This window comes from Sinohyriopsis cumingii, chromosome 10, assembly GCF_028554795.1.
Source record: "Sinohyriopsis cumingii isolate HCF-2022 chromosome 10, ASM2855479v2, whole genome shotgun sequence".
NCBI classification, from domain to species: Eukaryota; Metazoa; Mollusca; class Bivalvia; order Unionida; family Unionidae; genus Sinohyriopsis; species Sinohyriopsis cumingii.
The window spans coordinates 107,009,991-107,036,871 of record NC_142970.1 but is presented as its reverse complement, the minus strand read 5'-3'; the positions used below and the strand labels follow the sequence as shown (position 1 = coordinate 107,036,871).

At 39.1% G+C, this 26,881-nt stretch overlaps 1 protein-coding gene across 1 annotated transcript in view; it reads right to left on the bottom strand.

Annotated features, from left to right (window-relative positions):
• Nucleotides 1-26,881, bottom strand: part of LOC149790788 (trafficking kinesin-binding protein 1-like) — a 178,498-nt gene that overhangs the window by 111,079 nt on the left and 40,538 nt on the right. The window contains exon 3 of the mRNA XM_089973262.1: nt 26,324-26,527. Coding sequence (XP_089829388.1) covers nt 26,324-26,527 — 204 coding nt within the window. The remainder of the gene's footprint in view (nt 1-26,323; nt 26,528-26,881) is intronic.

Genomic DNA, 26,881 nt, shown 5'->3' with positions numbered 1-26,881 from the left:
ATCAGCAGGGACGATACAAAATACGATAGACTTGTAGATGCTATACGTAAACTTGAAATTCCACCATCGCAACCTCAAGAAGAAAAATCACCGTTGCAACACACACAACGACAACAATATCCTTCACGGCGAAGAGCAATAGATCCTGACATAACTCCGTTAAGTGAATACGAGGCTGCATCTGAAGGAAGTCCACGCGGCCAAAAATCCAAAAAAACTAGGTCGCCGATAATTGACCTAACAACGTCTCCTGAAAGTTTGCCGAAAGACATTTTATCCCCAAGAATTGTGCCACCAACGACGACAGGAAGGGGTTTAGGATCCGGTTTTATTGCTTGTCCTGACAATATCGTCAATGACGTATCACGGTTGGAAGTTCTCATCGGAGGAAGACGTGCCGGAAACAACTCTCCGGAAATTATAAATGAAGCCGCAGATATCTGTCAGAGACTATTTCAGCGTGGCATTATGGATATCGGCATCTACCGGGGGCTCATTGATGAACTCGCGGATGGTTACTACAGCGACTAGCAAATTTAGTTAGAGAAACAATAATTAAATAAAATGATCGTGCACAATTCTCAACCTAGACACGCTAGTGTGTTACCAGTCCGCGTAGTGAACTCGCGATTACCAGTCTACAGAGCAACCTACGGAGATGGTCTCGGTGATACAGTTACTGGTTTGTTTTCAAGAATAGCCCCTAAGGTGTTACCGATTGCAAAACAATTGTCGATGAAAGCTATTGATGTTGTCAAGGATAAAGCCCTTGGATCTGTTGGTGATCTCGCCGGGAAGGCATTCGCGTCAATCAAGGATAGATTGTTACGGTTAACTCGTAGATCAAAAAAACCACCACCGGTGAAACTGGCCAGTACTGAACTTATGCCCGCGGACGTCAGTAAAGTAATAAATCAGGCTGCCAATCAAAAACTTGCAGAGCTTGTAACCCAAACACCCGAACAAATAAATACAAGCCTGATATCAGGAAGCGGATTTCGTTTTAGAAGACAATAATTTTATATAAAATGTTTAAACCTATATCTGATCCAGCGTTCGACATGAATGCACCAACACTAAAAGATGAGTCCGTGCGCGATTATCAGTATTATTCTTATGAGGCAACAGTACCTAATCAACGCGGACGAATTGAATTACGAGTCCAGGATACAAGTAGATATTTCCTGCCCGCTGAAGCATTTCTTGAAGTCACGGGTGAACTTGTAACAGATGTTGCCGCTAATACAGCATACGGAGCTAATGTTCGAGTTGGTTTTGTTAACAACGGTATCATGGCGCTGTTCAAAAGTGCTTCATACAGCATTGACGGAAGAGAAATTGAAATAATTCAGGATAATGTTGACGTTGCTACAACAATCCTGGGATTAGCGAGATACTCAGATGATTACACTAGATCAGCTGGTCCGACTATGATGTTCGCTAAGGATAATTCTGATCATCCTGAACACAGATCTGCTATTCAAGTACAAACAGCACAAGGCACTGCTATAAACCCACAACCGGCTGGATTTGAGGCCAGGCCAGGTGCTGATTTTTCAATATTAAGGCCTAGTCCAGATTACAATTTAGGTTTTGCTACACGTAAATTAATGTTATCAGGTGAACGCAGAAGATTTTCATGCGCAATTCCACTGTCTCACATCTTTGGATTTTGCAGACATGTCAGAAAGGTTATTTTTGGAGCCAATCATACAGTTGTACTTAACCGAAAAAGTGATGATGTTGAAGCCATCTGGCGAGAAGACGGTGTTGCTGGCGGTAAAGTAATATTATTCAAGCTTGCTTTGTGGATGCCAGTGATGTCCCCATCGATCACTGAAGAGCAACGGTTACTCTCTTTCATGGACACAGGCGGTAAATCACTGATATCGTGGTTAACAACATCAACAGATTCCATTCAAGGTGCCGGTCTCGGGAAGTTTACGTGGCATATATCATCACAACAGGGAATATCAGCGCCGCGACATATTTTTGTTGCACTCCAGCAAAATGCGAGGTTGACTTCCCAACTACAGAGTCATATGATATTTGACAAACTTAATGTCTCTGAGGTTTCGCTGCGAATAAACGGGCATCAAGAACCATCTGAGGACATACTGATAGATTATACAAACAATCAGGTCGCGCGTGCGTATCATCGTTTGATGACATTTATGGGACGTGATCAAAATATTGATACCGGGTTGCAGATATCACAACTGGATTTTACAACGCTGTATCCGATTTATTACTTTTCGCTGGAACATTTGGATCTAACCAAACAATCTGTCGTTGATATACACTTCAAAGCTCATGTAGGTGAGTTTCCCGCCGGCCCGCCTGCTGGTTTTAGAGCTGTCGCGGTTATACTTTCCGATAAAGCAATGCTACTTGAAGGTGTTGGCGGACGAATGAGAGTTATTGACGCTCCAGTAGAAAACATGTAACAATTAGATTAGTTTCTGAAATATAATGTCATACAGTCATGTTAACGTCACCTTGACTTCCGGTCAAACGAAGAAATTGCAATCGAAGAACGCAAGCACGTGCGGGACATCAATAACACTAAAACGAGATCAACTTGTTGGTGGTCCAGACAAGCTGTCGTTGACTAATACTCAGATTAAACATTTTAATAAGGCACTAACAGCAAAAACCGGTGTCCGACTTAATTTCTCTGCTGCAGCTATCAAGGACATGACCAAAACCGGTGGAATATTTCCGCTCATCCCAATACTAGCTGCTGCAATTCCAGGATTACTTGGCGCAGCGGCAAAGGCAGCAGCACTTGGTGCAGTTGGAACCGCAGCTGGAATGGCACTAAAAAAGGCAACCGGAAAAGGGTACAAGAAAAAAAAGGGACGCGGTCTAAGACTACCAGGAACTCCACCATCATGGTATCCAAAAAAATTCTAACGCCGTTGAGCAATTTTGATTTACTCGATGCTGTTAAAAAATTGCGTGTAAAACATTTCAGAGGCGTATTTATGCGAGATCAATTACCGCAACGACCGAATAATCCAGAAACTGGCATTATCAATCTCGACAACAAAGATGGTCCGGGAACTCACTGGGTTGCTTACGCGATCGATCCACGTGGAATTATCTATTTTGATTCGTACGGTTTAGCACCGCCAGTTGAGTTTCTCAAGTATGTCAGCAGATTTTCTAATGTTCCAGTGTGGCAGTCGACGTTACCAACACAAACATTAATTGATCCGCCCATTTGTGGGAGGGAGGTTTTAAATGTTCTTGATGCAATCTCAAGAAATCCAGCAACTCCTCCTCATAAAGTAGTGTATGAATATACCGCATCGAGAAATGCTAGCATTTGAAAAACAGCAATAAGAATAATGGTGGATATTTACGGAAGACCTTTCACACGAGGAGGTAAACCAAGCACAGATGCTGATCTCTCAAAATATGCGACCCGAGATGAAGTCGATAATCTTTTGAATATAGCTGGAGTTGACCCAGATGAAATTGCTGTTTTTCAGGACAAGCAAGGAAAACTAAGAACGAGCAACATTAAGTGGAATGATATAATTCGCAGAGTTCTTGGAGCTACCAAGGATAACTTCGCTGCATTTAGTGATGGCGGCCGGATCAAGGACTCGAATATATCAATCGCAAGCATCAAAGACAGTATTGATAAAGGTGTTGACAAGTGCGTGAAAAAAGACGGTGACACGATGACAGGAGAACTCAGCATGAACGGCAACAAAATAACCGTTCTAAAAAATCCGGAAGGTCTCGAAGATGCCGCAAATAAACAATACGTCGACGCGCAGTACCAACACGTTGCTGGCCTAATCATCGACAGAGTAATAAAATCCGGCGACGTAATGACCGGCGAACTCAGCATGAGCGGCAACAAAATAACCGCGTTAGCGAATCCCGAATCCGACCAGGATGCGTCAAACAAACAATATGTGGACATCATCGACGGTAAACTAAATACGCTGCGGTCAGAGTATGATGTTCACGTGAACGGGTTTAAAAGACTCCAAAGAAACTTTCAAAAAACCAGTGAACCCGTGGATAAGTTCTTTGGGTCTCCTCCAGTCGTCGATGTAAAACTCGCTGATGTAAAGACCGACATTAACACGATCAAACAAACACAGCAGGATATCGTATTGGGTATTCCTAATATCGTTAACAAAACCAGTTTGATTAAAGTTCCCACTGGAGTTACTCCCGGGCATATCACCAACATCGTATTCACGGTATCATCGGGATTCGCAACATGGTCACGAGAAAATAACACTATCAAATATACAGCAACAGCCACCGGTGTTTACAGGTTGTCTGTGTTTTCAGCCGCTAAATTTGAAATCTTCACAACATATCCTTGGAGACATTCCACCGATAGGTATTCGGGGGTTGTAACTATAATACTAAACAGCGGAACCGAGGAAACATTTATGCTTGAAGCCGACGACAAGGAATTAACATCAACATCTTACTGGTGGTGTTTGGAATTCGTCGCTGCAACGCCTCAATTGGTTACGTAATTGAAAATTACCAGTAATTGAAATCGCCAGCGATTTTAAATAATGTCAACGACGCCAGATGCTCAACAATATCGATACAATCAAGTCCGTGAGTGGCAATCTGAGTTAAAAACTGTCATCGAAGTAACCAGTTGAAAGGTAAAAAAATACCGCAGACGCATAACAGTGTTAGACATTATGGTTTATTCAGTATCTGCCGTTGTTGCATCCGCGGGAGTAATACTATCAGCGGTCACTCCGGTAACAGCAGTAGTCGCTGCCACGATCTCTGTTTGTGCGACCACAACCACGGCAGGAGTTTTCGGCATCATAGCAAAAAAAATATCCTCGTGTGCTAACACAAAATTACACGATTACACGACAAAATTAAATACAGCCACGACCGCATATCAGAAATTATCATCGCTGATATCATCATCGTTAGACGTGCAAAGTAGCGATGCTGCGTTGATATCAGATTCTGAATTCAAACTAATGTCAGATGCGTACAATGACTATTTGAAAACTAAACAAATAAATAATGTCAACGGCAACGCCACAAGAACTGCTTCAGCAAATAGTCACAAACACAACACCGGTAAGGACCACAATGATCTCAGTGTCCTCAACGACACCAGAATTCGGTATTAATTTTCGAACTCCAATTCCAGTGAGTGAAATCGCATTAGCAAAGCTCAGTGTGTATCACAGCTGGCCTAATGTCAGAGCGGCATCATTTGGTGGTCAGCAGCCAAATAATTCGTTTGTGTTTTCGTGGAAAAGCAAAGCCGACTCTGACGAATTCGACTGGGATACAATTACGCTACCCACTGGGAGTTATCAGATCGAAGAAATCAACAATGAGATACAACGCCAAATAAAACGAATTACCGGCAAGGAAGCCAAAATATCTGTGACCGCGCACGAACCAACGCTGTCTGCGGTCATTGAAATCTCAACACCGGGATACGCCGTGGATATTTATAGCAGCTCTCTTCGAACAGTATTAGGATGGCCACAAAAACGACCCGAGGTCGAACCGGGTCCACCAAAACCTGAAAAATCGGATTTCGAGACCGATAAACAAGAACTGCACGACCTCGTGTACGGCAATTATTTATTATTTTCAGATCAATTACAATCAGGAGAAGCCTGGTTTACAAAACCAGATCCCCCCTTTGATATAGGGGCAGCTTTCAAAGGCGGGGAATACCGTCTTTACCTTATAGAAGATATAGAAGCTCATTTTTTTAATCCGATCAAACAAGCACATAAACAACAGCTAGAACTGTTGCGAGTATATTTTCAAGATTATATTTCTGATTTAACAAGTCCTGGAACTGCAAGCAGTTCTCGCGATAAAATTATCACAGCCATAGAAAAACTAAACAAACTCGCATCCGCGATGGAAATTATAAATCAAAAAATAATTCAGAATCTACTGGATTACAAAGATGATTATGGAAACCGAAAAAGATCGGAGTTTGCAAACCGATTTGGTATTCCCGTGAAGGATATTCCAGATTTTAAACTTCCTGGATATAACGCGCACACGCTGAGAAAATCAGTCTCTGATCTCATCGATCAATCTTTCGAAGATATTCTTGCCGCGTACGAACGAATAAAACCACAACCTGTTATTTTAAGACACGACAACAGTACAGCATCCGATGGCAGACACATCTCACCCGGGATCGTAAATATCACAGATGTTATTGCGGTCAATCTTGTATGTGACGTCATCGATGGCAGTTACAGCGCATCAGATACTACGACGGCCCAACAGGGGTTTATCCTGTATACGTTCACACCAAAAGACCCCCCTGGTTTTCTGATTGTGCAAGAACCAATCAATCCGGTCTATCTGCGGTGTCATAACCGGTGGTTGTCAACGATAAATTTCAAACTCACCGACCAGAGGGGAAATTTGTTGGACCTGCGTGGCGAGACTGTCTCCGTGAACTTACTGGTGAAATCCTAAAATGCTCTACTGGGCGTGGAAACTCGAAGAGTTTCTCGTGCTAGCATCGCCAAGTGGTTATCAAAACCGGCATCGTTGGAAACTCGAAGAGTTTCTCGTGCTAGCGCGCATTTAAAAAAAAACAGTTGTGTATAATGTATCAATGTGAATACATTCACGCACGAGTTCATATTCATGATAAGCAAATTCTTCACGAGGCAATAAAAACCGCATTTGGAAACTCAAAGAGTTTCTCGGGACAGCCCCCGGAACAGTATTTCCCCGTTAAAATAATCGTTGACGTGTATGGTGACGAAGACTTCTTGTTAACTCCGTCACAATTAACACAGCTACAGCAAAATCATATGATCATAGTTTGGTGTCAACGAGAACAGATTATGAACTATTCTCATTGTTGTATTGATGTTGAAACGCTTAAGCAAATCCTGAAAATCTGAAAACGCCCTTGAGAAGTCCTTTGGACTTCCAGAGAAATGCTTTGAGTTTCCAAGGGCAAAAAAAATAATACACTTTTTTTTTTACCGTGGAAATGTGCTTTACACTCCAAGCGGGGGGGCGCTAGCGTTTCTCAGGTTCTACTTTCACTTTGTGCTGTGAGTCACACGCTATGCGGTTTATACTTCCTTGTCGGCCTCGTAGTCAGAAACACTAGTATTTTCGTCAGAAATGCAAGGCATTTCCGTGTCTAGATTCTTTATATAACCTTTTAACCGTCTCACCCTGGTGCTAATTAATTTTCGAGTCTCATACTCTTGTGACAATCCAAGACGAATCTTCTCAACTGCACGGCACAGTGGAATAAATTCAGATACCTGATTTTCAGTTATCCCGGCAAGTGATCTGTAAATGCGATCTTGCAAACCCTTAATGAACCTATATCTGGCAGGGAGATTGTTCTTCCCCGATTGTGATAGCTCATTCAAGGATTCAAAATCTGACATAATTGTTTCAGTGTCTAGTAAAATATTAAAACCTCGCTGTTGTAATTCTTTAATTTCAACAAGTATGGTATTTATATTTTCGTGATTCATATTATTATATATTTTTATATTTTTAATAGAAACACTTTGCATGAGAAACGCTAGCGTGAGCGATGCTAGCATCGCCAAAAACAAAACGAGACAGTCGGAAACATTTATCCCCTGCAAGGGCCTAGATCGTCAAATAACGTTCTAGAACCCCACGAGGACTGCTTCCGACATGACAATACAACATGTAACACGAAACACTTTATCCCCTGCAAGAGCCTCTAGATCGTAAAATAACGTTCTATAGGCTCAAGAGAACGTGTTTAGTGAATTAACAAGGACAAACATATAACACGTAACTTATCCTAAGGACGGACCCCTCTGACTGCCAAGTGACTCAGAGGCACATTTATTTACAAGACGAGACAGCCCTGGCTTCTAGGATCGAGTTCTCTAGCAGGCCCGGCAAACATTTATTTGACAACACAAACAACCTTTACCTCTGATTCGAGTATGACAGCAAGTAAAGGCACAATGAACATGTAATCTTATCCTAAGAGACGGTACAGAACAGACAACCTTTACCTCTGATTCGAGTATCACAGCAAGCAAAGGTACAATGAACATGTAATCTTATCCTAAGAGACGGTACAGAACAGACAACCTTTAACCTCTGATTCGAGTATGACAGCAAGTAAAGGCACAATGAACATGTAATCTTATCCTAACTTATCCTAAGACCTTATCCTATGACGACACAAACATACACAGGTGGGTCATTTTCTACGGTCAGCAGCAGAGCAAAACCATCCATTGAATCGACCATTGGATGGTGCACAAAAGACACCCGCCATTGGCGGATTAAATTTATGGTTTTGCTTGCGCGTGCTGACTTTCGATCGACCCAAAGGTCTTAGGGAGCGATTTCGTATATAACCCAACTGTTACTTGCGAGTTGGAAATTCGCTCTAGCAGTGGGCGGGACTTGTTTAAAATATTTTAATTGTATGTTTTCTTAAGCGCGGTCATATAACAAGCACAGAAGAGCAAAACAGTCGGATATATTCAGTAAAACGAGGATATTGTTTGTAAAAAAATATATATTCTACGGTAAATAAATGATTACATGTTATGAACTCGATAAAATATTTTATCAAGGTGGCTTTCTTAGGGGGAGCAAATCCTCTGACCAGCAACGACAACTCTGCAAAGCGTTACACACTCTCGGAGGAGTTATCGTCGTTTGTGTCAACGATAAGAGTTATATAACAGAATGAAATCTTCTGTTTGAGTTTCTTTGAAAATGCTGTTTTGTAGATCCCATCTGCGACATGCTGTACAGAAGGTGGACAAATACCGAAATACCTACCGGCGGCGTTTATTGACTGGAATACAATTTCTTCACCTGTAATTGCGTTTATAGATTTAATAGCTCTTCTTGCAACTGTTTTACAATGCCCTGTGTTACCCAGTAGGCAGTTCTTGCTCTGAGTGACCACGCGAAGATTGTTTATAGAGTTATCAAGTATGTTACCGTTAATGTGATCAATGACAAAACCCTTAGGGATCACTCCAAAGAAACATTCGTAAATAAAACGATGACATAAATACCTCTTTCCGCACGTGGCAGTAAATCTTGAATAACCACCATTATCAACTCCACCAACTGGTCGTCTTCGCGTGCAGTGTCGTACTATGCCATCTCGGTTTGCCTCATAATTTGGAATAGTTGGATGTCGGACGAATTCTTGATTCATTATACTATAAGCAAATCATTTGTCTAATTCATAATTTGTCTGAAAACTTATTTATGTAATCACGCTCCGAGAGAGCGTTATCACAGTCTGGATTTTTTTTATCATAATACCGTTTTAGTTCTCGATAGCGTTTTCCCCCACACGCTGAACATAATTGCGTTTTTCCTCGTACTCCAATGCCGCATCTGATACACGGTATCGGTCCTAGACTCCCACCGCGGACCTGTTGAGCATGTTGTCCACAGTATTCGCCTCTGCAGGGTTTGCTACACGGCGCTGATGAATTTAGTTTGATCCACTTGCATGAGAAACTCTTTGAGTTTCCATTCATTATATATAATATTTTTGTCTATTTAAATATTTGTCTTAATTATAATATGGAGGAATTTGAAAGACTATCCAGAATAAAACCCGTATCAGGTTCTCGATTTGATCTTGACCGGTTAACCGCTGATCCACGACGAAGAGAGTTAGCAACGGTAATTGGTGTTATCAAGAACGCCAAAGAAGAGTTTCGTCGTGATGGTGCCGGACATGTGTTCTCTACGTATAAAATTATCCCCGACGCGAGCATTATCATTGATGCTACCATGAACGATACAATCGCGCGTAACATAATTGGGTATCTCGACGATAGAAGATATTTCATACAGATAAAATTTATTGTTAGAGTCGACGACGGAAAGTGGATTATCAGAGACAAACTAGACCCTGTTCTTGATGCCAAGGGGGTTCGTGGAAAAACCGTTCTGTTAAGTAAAGACTCAAAACCGGGAGTACTTGTTGGGATTGATATACCATATTATGCCAGAGCGTATCCTGTGACCGCAGTCATTTATGGAATTTATCCGATGAAGAAACCAAGCGTTGATAAACTCAAACCGATGAAGGTGTCGCCGTTGACAGAGTCAAGGATGAATTGTGTAGCTGAGCGAGTAATGGAACATTTTAAAAATGCAATGCGAGGAAACGGCCTAACACCGCTAAGACAAACTAAAATAACAGCGTGGGCGACACGAGTAGCGGATAAAGGAGCGTCAATAAATGATGTTGCTGAGCTAGAGCGATTACTAAAATTTCCTATAACGGTTTCATCGTTAACCGGTGAGGTATTGTATGAGTGTAAATACAATTCCCGTGGAACACCAATAACTATTATCGATCATAACAGTCACGCCTGGACTGACTCGGTTAGGATATTCCCGCGAGACCGTGTTGTGAAGTATTATCCGGAATTGCAAAGCAATTCTGGGAGCATGTTTGATTTTATTTATCAGATAAGTAAAACCGATCCGGTGTCTGTGTGGTTATTCAGAAGTAGTGAAGATGGAGAATATGATCAGTTTGTGAGACCCGACGGGGAAATATATAGAACAACGGCATTACAGCAGGAAATGAAAAAACTCGCAGAAAAATATCATGCGGGCAACACTGATACATTACTGACACACTGTTTTACTGTCCCGGGTGTTGCCGCACATGTAGCCTGGGAACGAAATTCATGGAGACCAACTCCGAAAAGTTTTCTTGCGGATATCCAACAGAGCTGTGTTGAATACGGACACGGCGGTTTGTGGAATACTCGATATGATCACCGCGGTATGATATCCGTCGACATGACGGCGTGTTATCCAGGAAGTTTCCTTGGGCGTGGAGAATGCAGCGAATATTTTAAACGATTTGGCCACGTTACAAACTCGATGACAAGAGTTGCTGTAAACGGACCATTGCCTGATTTTGACTTGACCGGATTTGCTTGTGTGTCGTCGTTTAAATTCGCTAAGGATTTACATCCTGTGTGTTATGTTTGGTTTGGCAGACATTTCGTTGAGAAGCGATGGGCACCGATAGTGTTATTGCGATACATGCTTGACAGTCGAATACTGTTGTCGCTGACGGTCAGCGAAGCGATTATATGTTATTGTCGTCAAACCGAAGTTTGGTTGCCAACTCCAACGCCGGTTACGTTAGAAGAAGTCATCGAAGATTGGTCACGAGAATATCCAGAAACTTCTATCGACGCTATCATCAAGAAAGCTCCTGAAGTACTTAAAAACAAACTCAGAAATGACGAAAGCACAGCAAAAGATCTAGGACGAAGAATAATAGGGAAATTCACTCAAGGTGGAGCGTATGATCATAAACAACATCACAGTCGATTAATCATGGACAAGACTGAATTGGATCTTGTTGTCGCTGATGCAGCCACGAACAACATGTTCTGTAACCGCGAAGATGTGTTTCTGTCAAACGGGGAAAAACTAGGGACTGTTTTTAGTTATATCGACGGAGAATCATCTCAGTACACACATTTGAGATCTTCGATGCTAGCTTATGTATCCATAAATTTGTTGTCGATGATTAATAGATTCCCTGTTGTCGCAGTGAGAGTTGCAACGGATTCATTTTATATCGATAAAAAACACTCAGCGCTGTTGGATAATGTTATATCGGATGATCCATCGTGGGGCTCGTGGAGAATAAAGAATGAAATGTTACAAGGATATTGTGAATCAGCTGACGTTGAAATCGTGGATGAGTATCGCAGCGCAGAAATGTCTTCGACGGTTTCGTTGTCTCCGCCGGTGCACGATCCTGTTACAAGACACAAAACAGTTTATCTAAACGGCCCTGGTGGTTCTGGTAAGACAACTCGGGCGATTGAATTATTTCGCGGTTCTGACTTGGTCGTGCTGACTCCCACACACAGACTTGCCAGGGAGATGAGACAACGGGATGTTAACGCGTGCACGTATCACAGTTTTTTCAAATACAGTGGCGGCACGTGGACACCTGAACGAATGGGAACGAAATATATTCCCGAGAAAATAATCTGGGATGAGATAGACACTGTGCCATTAGATATATTAAAACAGTTTCTGGATTGGTTGCTAAAGAAAAATACCGCAGTGGTGATGTGCGGCGATCATGGTCAACCACCGCCATTTACAGGTGAATCTCCACACGAGTGGCTGAAAACTTTTGTAGATTATTATGAGGAAATAACTAACGATCACAGAGCACTCGATGAAACGCTGAAAGAGTTTAAGACACTGATCAGGCTACAAACCAATAAAGTCCAGTGTGAGATAATGCGTGAAATAATTCCAGAGACTTCGCTGAGCGACTTTTGGGAAACGTGGAAACCAGGTGATTTAATTGTGGCAAGTAGAAAGATAGTCAGGGACACACTTCAGCAGCGGTTATTTCAGTTACATCAGAAGAAATTTCCCATGTTGCCAGTGCCGTTGTGTTATAGACCAGCTGATACGCGATTGCAGAATATTGATGTTGATATTCCAGGACGCCTGACTGCGTCAGGGACGGAAAAACAAAATTTAGTATTAAATGATATTGTTATCGTTGATGTTGATGCTGTCGAACAGGCACTGAAAATGAGCAAATCCCCGTGGACGCTAGGATACGCTATGACCATCCACAGTTCGCAAGGACTAACTATTTCAGATACAACAGTTTGGATTGTTGATGATCGCATCGAGTGGTCAAATTTAGTTTATTTAGCCGTGTCAAGAGTAAGAAGGATAGCTCAGTTACAAAGAATTGTATTAGATGATGTTATCAACGACAGCATCAACAGATCAATCGCTGATGATACAATAAGAAAGAAATTAGCCGGTTACAAACAGAGTGACAAAAAAAATGGTAGAGAGTTTGATCCCAAACAAAGTTTGGATGTTGAATTTGTAATACAATTACAACAACAGCAGAATAATCACTGTGCGAGTTGTAATTGTTTATTGCTGTGGCAGTATTCGAAAAACGACCCAAGGCAATTCACCGTAGATAGAATAGATAGCAGTCGCGGTCATACACGTGAAAATGTGATGTTGACCTGTCTTGAGTGTAACCGACGCAGAGGTGTTGCTGCAGTTATTTAAATGATTGAATCACTTCAGTGCGGATCACTTTAGTGATCGGGGTGGTAATTGTGTATCCTCGGGAATCACCTGAAGTTGCTCGCGTTTAAATCCGCGTTGAGGAGCAGTCGAATCTAATCTGTAGATTGCGTTTCTCCCAGTTGATCTGGTTATGCTGGATATCTTATGTGTAGTAACACTCCATGTGGGATCGGTTGCTCTTTTTTTTCCTCCTTCTAGTTCGCCTGGTTCGTATAAATACCTAACGGTGACATTACCCAGCAGTGGGGACGCTAGCGTCCCTGGCTGCGTTGAAACATTTTGTTGCTGTTGTCCGCGTTCACTGACGCGGGGTATATATTTTTTTGTGATTGCATTTACAGGTCTCATGTTTGTTGTTCTGGTAATTTCATTATTCAGTGCGGCTATCACGTTTGGCAGTCTTGCAACCCATTCACGAGATCTCGTATCGTAAATGAATTCCCTCGCGTACTGGTATCCGAATAATCTCTCAGCGAGTGTTCTATTAAATCGCTCAACAATTGCCTGATCCCGATGAATTTCAGTATGTCCTCGTCGTATGGTAACGTTATGCTGCTTTGTCAGTGATGACACCGCGCCCTGAAATTCCTTGCCAGGATCAACTTGTAATAATCGTGGCCAGTTTAGAGGTCCTCGTTGATAAATTCGTTTAAACGCAGAGGCGACTTCGGACGCTGTTTTAGTCGCTAACGGTTCTGCTTCTTTGTATCTACTGGCAACATCAACTACTGTTAGCGCGTATTTGTATATTTTTCTACGGACAGTATCATGAGGAAGGAATAGTATGTCAGCCTGATGAACTTCATTGGGCACACTAACATCAAAATGTGCAAAGTTGATTTGTCGAGGTGGTGGTAAGTAGATTTGCCATATTGCTTGTTTTGATAGCCAATTTTTGGCAACCTCGCGTGTTACTGATGCCGCGTTGGCGAGTTTATTAATTGCTGAGTTACCTCTCCAGTATCCGATTGGGGAATAATAAATCGCTTGCATTTTTATTTAATTATCCAGCGCCTAATACTAATTTAGATTTCATCGCTGATCTTACTAACCAATTAGCGAGTGACTCCTTAAATGATTTATTTTTTATGGCGCTTAGTGCATGAATTAATTTCACATCCGCGATATGCCTGTCTTGTAGATCTTTACTTCGATAAGCAACATCATGTATGTGACACGCTGCGTCGATAGCGTTTATCGGATACTCTCCCGGTTTTGGTTTAGATTGTTCATCAAGTCTGATATCTAGTCGGGTCCCTGGACCGCAGTAATTGTATCCTGGGAGATGTTTTTCTCCGGGATACTTTGCCCAGGGAGTTCCAGGGAGCTTTCCAAGTTTGGCTGCAATGTCACCTCCGCTAAATTCTCGCTTTTTTTTTGAAATCTAAATTTTTTTGTGCCACATCGCGTACACTTACCAGAAAGTGCTTGTCTGTTATTTTTTGTTGTAATGGTTGTTAGATCATTCGTAGGGGTTCGTGCCTTACACTTCACACAATATAGATCCATAATTATTATTCTTTATATACAAATGGAAATTACAGATTTTTCTGCGACAAAAAAGAAAGAGCCAGTTAAGCATAATTCAGTGCTACCAAACTCTATCCGCGCGATTATAATTGGGCCATCCGGTTCAGGTAAAACACAGCTGTTGCTGAACTTGATAATGAAGTGGATGAAATGGGATAAACTGTATTTGATAGCTCCATCTGTAGATGATCAACGATGCTATAACGTTATAAAAGATTTTAATGAGAGTGCAAGCGCGCTGAGTAAAGACGGTGAGGATGTTGTTGAATTTATCACTGATATCGAAGAAGCCCCCAGTGTCGAGGATCTTGATGAATCAATTAACAACCTAGTAGTGTATGATGATGTTATGTTGGACAAGCAAAAAAATCCCGCAAGAATATTTTCCCGGGGACGTCACAAAAACACTGATGTGATTTATGTTACTCAGCGTTATACACAAATTCCTAAAGTAATCAGGGATAATTGTAATCTTCTTGCGATATTCAATGGAGTTGATACACATACACTGAGAAATATTCATCAAACCTGGTGTGGTGGCGATATGGATTTAAATAAATTTAAAAATTTCTTCAGTCATGCTCAAAGAAAACCTCACGGATTTGTGACAATAAATTTACACGATCCCAGAACAAGATACCGTATTGGACTTGATACACTATTTGCAACATAAAAATGTTTTTCCTTGGAAACTCATTTCGTAGAGCAGCAGGGGGGGGGGGGCTGGACCGACCGACCGTGTCAATGACGACCCGCGGGGGAATAGTTTCAGATTTATTGAAGTAAACCAAGAACGTCAGCGCGCGGATGTTATTGCATTTCCCGGGTCGTCGAAGAGTCTCTCCGAGAGAAATTATTCGACGTTCAGGGATATTTTTTTTTTATTCTATGGTCTACATGGAAAGGTTTATCGTCGAAATAAGTAAACCGAAACTGTTTTTGTCTATTCAGTACTATTTTAGTTTCGGTCTGTTCACCCCCTCTGCTGCTCTGACCATTAATTCATCGTTTTTACTTGCATGGAACCAATCCATGAAAATGCATTAAACAACAAGACCAGTTAATTACCTACAGAACCAAATAGCTTTTCCGAGTTTCTGGTTAATAGGGGATTTACATCGATCTCTGCATTTGCACGATGACTTGAGTGACGTGTGACATTACAACTATAGAAGACTCCTAATAAAAAACTGTTATAAATTGTAATATTAGTAGTTTAAGATTATAAATTGAAATATCAAATATTCTGACTTTTTTTCTTCTCATACAAGACTTTAATTAATGCACTGGAAGCCACTATAACTTGTCTGGTAGAGCATCAAGCTCGTAAATGAAGGTTGTAGATGGGACAGTGTACCTGCCCAGGTCAGCCTAGGTGTTGATGGGAAAGGCACTTGGCTCCCATTTCATTGGCATGATATAGACAACAATGTGTTAAAGAGGACAATAAAACCGACAAAAATGCCCAAAGAATTCAACCGATGTACCATTAAGCAAAGAATATTTAAAAAGTGACTGCAATAAATGGACTTCCCTATCCCCATACTGACTAGGTCAAAATGTATTGACTGCATGTAAAATATAATTTACCGGAGTAGGCCAGCAACCATATGATGATAAATACAGTAAAGATTATTTGTTGCATTCTCATATTTTTCTCTTGGAACATTGAGTTTAATTCCCCAGTCCCAATCCCTAATTACTATGTACTCAAAAGGCTTTGTTAATTCTATAAAGTTATTTTGTAACATTATTTAACTGGCTATAGCATTTGATTTGTGTGGTCTGCCCCCGACCCCATCCCCCCAAAAATAGCTCATTTTTAAAAATCTTTTTTATGACGTGCACCAAAACCAGAAAAATAAAAGAACTCTTTTAATTAACAAAGGTATAACAATATGGGTGCATGATAATCAAACATCATTCATAACTGGTAATTAACAAAGGCCAAGGTAACAAAGGTGTGATATAACACCTCTTTCAAAATTGGTGCTTAGAATCAGGATTTGCTTCTTTGATGCAATTAAATCATGGAATGTTTTTGTTGAGATCTTTTAGACTAAATATTTAAAAAATATCCTTTAGCTATCATTCTATACCCATATGTTGACTGAGTACAAATTGAAGTAAATCTTGTGTTCATTCTGAATTCTGACTGTTGTCGAAAATGGAAAAAAATGTTCCTTTAGACAAAAAGCTACAAATAACCTGCAGAATAAAAGCTGGAAAATTAAAAAATAACATGGCTGATTAGTTCAACTTTCAACAATTGGAACTATTGTGTAATTGTGAAAAAATTATGAGTGTAACTATTTCTGGCAGAATGGGTCCAGTAACGAGGATGTTGATTTCTTGGAATATGTTAATCTTAACAGTGACACTGTAACATCTACTATACCAATCTTAACACTGTAACATCTACTATGCCAATCTTAACACTGTAACATCTATTATACCAATCTTAACACTAACATCTACTATACCAATCTTAACAGTGTAACATCTGCTATACCAATCTTAACACTGTAACATCTACTATACCAATCTTAACACTGTAACATCTACTATACCAATGATGGTATTGCTTGTTAATTAATGATTGCCAGGAAGTAACCAACGTTTCTGCTAATGGAAGTGTCAAGGATGATGGTGATTATGGTTTAGTACCCGAAGCCAGAGAGGTTCTAGCTAACATAGTGGACATAAAACTGTACCTTTTAACTCAGTTGGACACAGGAGATGGATATTCTATATGAGCATGTCACTGTAAAATGTATCAATAAAAATATGGATTACTGACAATTTCTTTCCAATGTCATAAATAACACTACTTTACCAGTCATGAATGAAAGACATTTTTGCATGCAAGTACTTTTTATAATTCATTGGCTGGTACAAATAAATATATGATGACACTTTCACAGTTGGTAAAACTTGTTTACCTTTTTTACCTTTTTTGTTCTCATGATAACATGTATTTATACAAATGTATGTCATTTGAAAATTTTGTTACAATTACATGCAAGTTCTGATAGTAATCATACCAGTATGAATTGCTGACTACAGGTAGGTCTAATGTCATCAACATGGACAGGTATATAAACATTTTTAAAAAAAACCAATGACATCCAAAATAACATTTCTCAGTTATAACTTTCTAAAAATCACAGTCCCCTGTGAAATGTTTATAAATGGTCTTTGCTGTAGTAGTATTGACCACTTACCATATATCAATATATATACTTGCATACAAATTGGATCAAACTATAAACAGCAGTTCAAGTCATCATGAAATGCACCAGCCAATCTAGGTCTATGCACTTTGGTAGAATTAATAACTGTAAACAACAACACAGACTCTGATCTGCTGGTGCATTAAACAATGGCAGATAAACATACATGTCATTTGCAGTTGGACATGCTGCACTTCCCTTTACTGTCATTTGTGACCCGTAAAGTTTTACTCCGACCATCACTTGTGACTTCAACGTTTGTTTTTTGCTCAATATGACCACCAAGTTCTGAGACATGAAGGATATTTTTGACTCTCAATCTTGCACACCCAGGGAAAACACTGTAGGCGAGTGTATACGGTAAGTTCTAATCTGCATAAGGAGTTACCTCAAATACATACTAAAGTACAAAATTGTCTCATTTTATGGATGTGTGCCAAAACTGGATAAACCTTTTGGGAGGAATACAAATCTATTGAACATATTGATGGTCTGTGTACAGATATTAAAATATAATTCCTTTATGCACATCGACTGTGCCACTTTGAATATTTAAAGCCCCATCCAACCATAGCAATTAATTTAAATAAATAATTATTATATCACTGCTTGAACAAACATTTACATCCTTTATACAGAGTGTTGTATTTATCAATTGTCTCCTCCAGTATTTGTCAATCTCCATTTCCCATTACATTCAAGTTTTTTTCCAACTGATTCTTACCAACAGCACAGGCCGAGTGGTCTAAAGCGCTCTCCATTATGGACCACTACCATCTCACCTCTGTCTGTGTGGGTTTGAGTCTCGAATTTGGCCAATGTGGGTATGTAAGAAAGCTTGCCACCCAGTAGCTTCTCATGCGTCAGTGGTTCTTTCCAGGGTTTTCCTGGGTTCTTCCTCCACCATTAATACTGGCCGCCATGCATAGCCTAGCGTGTGCTGAAAAATGGTGTTAAACCCTACAACAACAACAACCAACAGCACAATGAAGTCCCAAACAGACTTGACCCTGACCAGTGCCCTGGCTTACACCCAATTAAACTCAAGTAGCTTACATGACCATATGTAATTTGGCATACAGGAGTCCCAAACAGGTTTAACCTTGACCGGTACCCTGGCTTACACCCAATTACACTCAAGTAGCTTACATGACCATATGTAATTTGGCATACAGGAGTCCCAAACAGGCTTGACCTTGACCGGTACCCTGGCTCTGTTCTACTTTTTGTGCACTTTTATCTCAAAGATAAATTTATCTAAAAGAAATCTATGTCACCCGAATGGGACTAAATAACTGACATTTTGCTGCCTGCAGATAAATACCTCTTTTCAGTTTTGCACCTTTAAACAACCCCTGAGAGCAAGGAGGTTATGTAATTACTGTAATACTGAAATCAGGTCTTTATCTTTTGAAATTGATACAATTCTTTAAGTTCCTTATCCAACATGAAAAATAAACAAAAGTTGGCTTGTGTACACCAGTTGTATTTTATTGGTCTGGTGCTAAAGCATGCAAGTATCTTGCCATACACTCCTGTAATGACGTATTGATGTTACATGTACTGTGCATTAGTTGTGACATGCACTTTAACCAGAGGTATCTTTTGTACATGAAAAAAAAATCCCTCTTATCCTCCATGTATCTTGTAAAGGGAGACACATGGTTTCATGTCAGAATTTAATTTCTGGTGCAGAGTTGATTAAAAAAAATAGCTCAAGACAAAATTTTGGGATCAAATTTTTTTTCTCAATTTATCAGAAGGTAAACAGTAACTTAAGAAACTACGTAGTTTTCAACACAGTTTCAAGATGAAGAGGCCTCATTATTTTAATCAGGAATTGAATTTGTAGCCATCTATAATATCATACTGAATAGAAAATGCTTTTGTTTGTTTGGGGCTTAACGTCATTTCTCAGTGCAAGATAGTACGTTTATACATGGCAGCCTGTATAACTGGTGGAGAAAGAACATCATGTCCCCATTAGGAACAACTAACCCTCGGTTAGCTACTGGCAAGCTTCCTCACATACCTGCTGAGCACAAGACTCAAACCCACGTGGACAAAGGTGAGATGGCAGTGATCGTTTAAAGGCATGTGCCTTAGACCACTCAGCCACTCGAGGCCCAATACTTTTCTGTAAATAGAATGTTTAAGTTAAAACAATAATAGGCAAATTTACAATGTTAAAGAAACACAAAAACTAAATCAGAACAATAAAACCAACAATTAGTTTCAATCCCAAGAATGCTCATTTTATGCTGTGTAGATTTCTCAGCAAGTAAAGCAGCATCTCCATTCACAACAAAGAAACTTGCATTAGTAAACACCTGGCATTACACTGCATTATACTTATGAACATAAATTACCAAGGAAACAACGAAGGAAAGAAAAAATAGTCTAAGCAGCATAACTGCAAACAACTAATCAATATAAATAGGATAACTTGTAAACAGTTTTAATTGCCGTGACAATTGGCACCTAAGGAACAAAAGAGGGACATAACTCAGGCTCTATAGAAAAGATGAACTAATCTTGATACATGAATAATACAGAAATACTTGACGCTGCAGATGTGACCTGTTCCAAAGATATATTTATGCTAGCTTAAGGTATCAATACTAACAAATCGGCAATCAAATGGAGTTTTCAAAAGTTTTTGCCTTTTGTTGGTATTTGTGTCATTTTCATCACATGTACATTTTCCAAAATGTTTTTCTATTTTTTGCACCGACGGATTTGCATCACCTGTATAAATTGAAAAGTTTTCATGCCAGGATGATTTCAATGAAAATTAGTCAATTTTTTACCTACATGACAGTTTTAGAGAAGTTATTTAAAATATTTTCTATTTTTAGTAAATACAGCCTTTTTAGATGATGGACTGACATCATTTTAACAGACTTGAAAGTCTTTATGATTGGATGCTATCAGTCAAGTATGGTCACAGTCTATTCAACAGTTTGAAGATGATGTAATTAAAAGAATTTTCTGTTTTTAGTAACGGTGTCCATATTTAATACTTTAAACAAGCTTTCATAATAAAGAAAAACAGCAAGAAAACAAACCAAAAAAGTATGTGGCATACTGTAGGTCAAATGCCTCCTTAAAAAATAAATAGGCATTAGTGCACTGGGCTTAAAAAATATAATTAGAAAATCAGACATGCGTTAGTACCAAAACAAATAAGAATGGAAGCAATGAAATTTAAATGTACGTAGTATTACCTGTTTATCTAAGATCTGCAGTTACCTTAAGCAGGGCCTTCCATTAGATTGGAAGTTGGTGGGTTAATTGCCTAAGTAGAGGGAGGGGGTTGAGGGACCTCCCCAAACAGGGATAAATGTTTTTATTTTCTTTTAAGTAGCTAGGTGTAGAGTATAAGCCCAGTAAATCAGCTGGTTTCTGGCTGATAAAGAAAAAGCCCTGCCTAGATAGCATAGACTGCATGATTACATACACAGCACAAAAACTACGTCTATTGACATTTACATCAACATTATCAATTTAAAGAAAAAAATTATCTATTTTTAGGACAGATAATCTCAACTATATCATATAAAGATAGTAGTTCACCTGTACCCATTCTTGAGGTTTATGCCCCAATTCCAGCCGCTACATAATACACCCACCCTGACTGCAGGACTTTGGATGAGCATGATTGAAAAAAAAAAAAACTAATTCAATATGACAGTTTCACAAAGATAATAAAATTCCAATCAAAAACAGGTTAAAACATCCCATTAGTGCTGCTAGAGCATGGAAACCAACCTAAAAATATACACACTCCAAATCAACCCCTACAAATGCACAGGAGACCACACACACAGACATTCCCACCTAAAAGTGGTCATATACTGAAACCAAAGCCATTACCATCATCATGAGAGAAACCCCAACTCCACAGCTATCCATCATAAGGGTCAATTATAATTTAAAAAAAACATGATGTAGATGTAGATAGATAGATCCTTTCCAAACTTCTGTAACAACAGCCAATCAAATACCCCTACCCACTCATAACTACAAAAATGCAATCTAGGCCCTACCACCTTCATTAGCTAAAACAACGTGCAAGGCATATTCTCTGCCATACCCATCCAAAGCCGACTGGCCAAAATGTACAGTACAATGACCAAAACTAAAAAATGTTTGATTTATAATAAAACTAAAACAAATCTTTCATATGCCTCTTATTTGTATGAAAAGTAAAATTACAACTGAGAGAAGTAAACAAGCTATTTATAGTCAAATATTACACAACGAAAATCTCTTAAAGGTACAGACACTCTAATGGGTGAAAGGAATTTCCAAGAACATAAGGTACAGACACTCTAATGGGTGAAAAGAATTACCAAGAATAAAAGGTACAGACACTCTAATGGGTGAAAAGAATTACCAAGAATAAAAGGTACAGACACTCTAATGGGTGAAAAGAATTTCCAAGAATACAAGGTACAGACACTCTAATGGGTGAAAAGAATTTCCAAGAATACAAGGTACAGACACTCTAATGGGTGAAAAGAATTATCAAGAATACAAGGTACAGACACTCTAATGGGTGAAAAGAATTACCAAGAATAAAAGGTACAGACACTCTAATGGGTGAAAAGAATTACCAAGAATACAAGGGTGAAAGGAATTACCAAGAATACAAGGTACAGACACTCTAATGGGTGAAAAGAATTACCAAGAATACAAGGTACAGACACTCTAATGGGTGAAAAGAATTATCAAGAATACAAGGTAAAGACACTCTAATGGGGGAAAAGAATTACCAAGAATACAAGGTACAGACACTCTAATGGGTGAAAAGAATTACCAAGAATACAAGGGTGAAAGGAATTACCAAGAATACAAGGTACAGACACTCTAATGGGTGAAAAGAATTACCAAGAATACAAGGTACAGACACTCTAATGGGTGAAAAGAATTACCAAGAATACAAGGTACAGACACTCTAATGGGTGAAAAGAATTTCCAAGAATACAAGGTACAGACACTCTAATGGGTGAAAAGAATTACCAAGAATACAAGATACAGACACTCTAATGGGTGAAAAGAATTACCAAGAATACAAGGGTGAAAGGAATTACCAAGAATACAAGGTACAGACACTCTAATGGGTGAAAAGAATTACCAAGAATACAAGGTACAGACACTCTAATGGGTGAAAAGAATTATCAAGAATACAAGGTAAAGACACTCTAATGGGGGAAAAGAATTACCAAGAATACAAGGTACAGACACTCTAATGGGTGAAAAGAATTACCAAGAATACAAGGGTGAAAGGAATTACCAAGAATACAAGGTACAGACACTCTAATGGGTGAAAAGAATTACCAAGAATACAAGGTACAGACACTCTAATGGGTGAAAAGAATTACCAAGAATACAAGGTACAGACACTCTAATGGGTGAAAAGAATTTCCAAGAATACAAGGTACAGACACTCTAATGGGTGAAAAGAATTACCAAGAATACAAGGTACAGACACTCTAATGGGTGAAAAGAATTATCAAGAATACAAGGTACAGACACTCTAATGGGTGAAAAGAATTTCCAAGAATACAAGGTACAGACACTCTAATGGGTGAAAAGAATTACCAAGAATACAAGGGTGAAAGGAATTACCAAGAATACAAGGTACAGACACTCTAGTGGGTGAAAAGAATTACCAAGAATACAAGGTACAGACACTCTAATGGGTGAAAAGAATTTCCATGAATACAAGGTACAGACACTCTAATGGGTGAAAAGAATTACCAAGAATACAAGGTACAGACACTCTAATGGGGGAAAAGAATTACCAAGAATACAAGGGTGAAAGGAATTTCCAAGAATACAAGGTACAGACACTCTAATGAGTGAAAAGAATTATCAAGAATACAAGGTACAGACACTCTAATGGGTGAAAAGAATTTCCAAGAATACAAGGTACATACACTCTAATGGGTGAAAAGAATATCCAAGAATACATGGTACAGACACTCTAATGGGTGAAAAGAATTACCAAGAATACAAGGTACAGACACTCTAATGGGTGAAAAGAATTATCAAGAATACAAGGTAAAGACACTCTAATGGGGGAAAAGAATTACCAAGAATACAAGGTACAGACACTCTAATGGGTGAAAAGAATTACCAAGAATACAAGGTACAGACACTCTAATGGGTGAAAAGAATTTCCAAGAATACAAGGTACAGACACTCTAATGGGTGAAAAGAATTACCAAGAATACAAGATACAGACACCCTAATGGGTGAAAAGAATTACCAAGAATACAAGGGTGAAAGGAATTACCAAGAATACAAGGTACAGACACTCTAATGGGTGAAAAGAATTACCAAGAATACAAGGTACAGACACTCTAATGGGTGAAAAGAATTATCAAGAATACAAGGTAAAGACACTCTAATGGGTGAAAAGAATTACCAAGAATACAAGGTACAGACACTCTAATGGGTGAAAAGAATTACCAAGAATACAAGGGTGAAAGGAATTACCAAGAATACAAGGTACAGACACTCTAATGGGTGAAAAGAATTACCAAGAATACAAGGTACAGACACTCTAATGGGTGAAAAGAATTTCCAAGAATACAAGGTACAGACACTCTAATGGGTGAAAAGAATTACCAAGAATACAAGGTACAGACACTCTAATCGGTGAAAAGAATTATCAAGAATACAAGGTACAGACACTCTAATGGGTGAAAAGAATTTCCAAGAATACAAGGTACAGACACTCTAATGGGTGAAAAGAATTACCAAGAATACAAGGGTGAAAGGAATTACCAAGAATACAAGGTACAGACACTCTAGTGGGTGAAAAGAATTACCAAGAATACAAGGTACAGACACTCTAATGGGTGAAAAGAATTTCCAAGAATACAAGGTACAGACACTCTAATGGGTGAAAAGAATTACCAAGAATACAAGGTACAGACACTCTAATGGGGGAAAAGAATTACCAAGAATACAAGGGTGAAAGGAATTTCCAAGAATACAAGGTACAGACACTCTAATGAGTGAAAAGAATTATCAAGAATACAAGGTACAGACACTCTAATGGGTGAAAAGAATTTCCAAGAATACAAGGTACATACACTCTAATGGGTGAAAAGAATATCCAAGAATACATGGTACAGACACTCTAATGGGTGAAAGGAATTACCAAGAATACAAGGTACATACACTCTAATGGGTGAAAAGAATTTCCAAGAAAACACCCTAGTTGCTTTGGCAGACATAACAGATGTTAGGTTGACATCATTTTTATTCAAGACCAAGCAGATATCATCAGAAATCTTTGGGTGAAAACCCCCATGTCGTAAGTCATCCATTCAAGGGACAAGATTTTTATGACGGTCATCATGGCACCATTTTCATTCAGGACTAACTAGGTATTGTAAGATGTCTACTGGTAAAAACCCATGTTGACATAGCCAGCCATTTGGAGAGGAGTAGAGACAACAATATTTTCAGGATATGAATTTCCATTCAGGACAAGCAATAATAAGATCTACAAGATGGCTGTTTTGGTGGCCATACTGGATGTCAGATTGGCACCAGTTTTATATGAGATCAACTGGACATAATAAGAAATCTTCTGGTCAAAACCCCATATCAATATGACATGTTCAGGTACAGTTCTAATAACACAATTTCTATTGGATGTCAGACTGGCACCAGTTTCATTTAGGACCAACTAGACATCATAAGAAGTAGAAGACTTCTGTGAAAACCCTATATCAATATGGCTATCCATTCAGGAGGAGTAGTGATAAAAACAGTCTCAAGATGGCTGCTGTAGTGGCCATATTAGACACCATACTAACATAATTTTTATTTGGGACCAACTAGACATCATAAGAGGTCTTTTAGTGGAAACCCATACTGATGTCAATCCATTCAGAAAAAGTAGCAATAACAAGATTTTCAAGATGGCCATTGTGGCAGCCACAATACATCATTTTTATTGTGGACCAATTAGACTATGGGACGAAAGTGTGCATAAATTTCAAGGCAATCCTCCAAGTAGTTTGGGAGAAGCGGCAATAACAATTGTGCACAAATGTATTGATGGGCGATGGCAGAACTGAAAATCTCAACATATAAACCAACTGATACAGTTACTAGTAATACCAATAAGTGTTGTACTGCAGTGTTGTATAGACACCTACATTCTGGGAAGAATTCCCAGTAAAATATCATAGACTTATAAAAGGGTAAAAAAAGAAGTTACTGTTATTGCTGATTTGAACAAATGATCAGCTTGTAACTACTTATAAAACAGTATACATGTATTACGATATGACCCTGAACAAATTAAAAACAAAGATTAAAATGGAGAAAACAATGATGTCATCATCTCTGACAGAACAGTGATATCAGATGCAGTGAAATGTAGTAACAAAAAAAAAATCAACTCTACTTACTGAAGTATTTCAATGTCTCGGCAATGACTTCTGGTGAAAGGTCAAGGTCTGCATCAATGGGGACGATAGGGGTATGGATCCAATCCTCGTTCTCGTACCCTTGGAAGCTAGTGATGGTATCAGCACGCAACCGATATTTGGGAATCTGTTCTTCAATAAGACTAAGGAATTCAACCTCGGGAAGATTGTCGGAATTGCACAAATCTGAATGAAAGCGAAACGAATTTATAAGACACTGACAACAGTAGTATGCCTATAAGCTATTTTTGATCTGAATATTCATTATTTGTTGCCTTCTGCCGATGAGTCTATTTATGAAATGTTTGGAGAAAGACCATTTGATACTGGGAGGTTTTGTGGTTACAGTGCCATATATACTAGCCAATAATAATAATAATGAGGACTTTGTATAGCGCCTAATCTTTAGAAACTCTAAGCGCTTTACAACATTAGACAACACCTATAAGATAAAAAACATATAATATTATTACAAAAACAAACACCATGAAATTAGAAAAACATTAAAAAATAGAAAACATGCTGAGAATATTTCAGGTA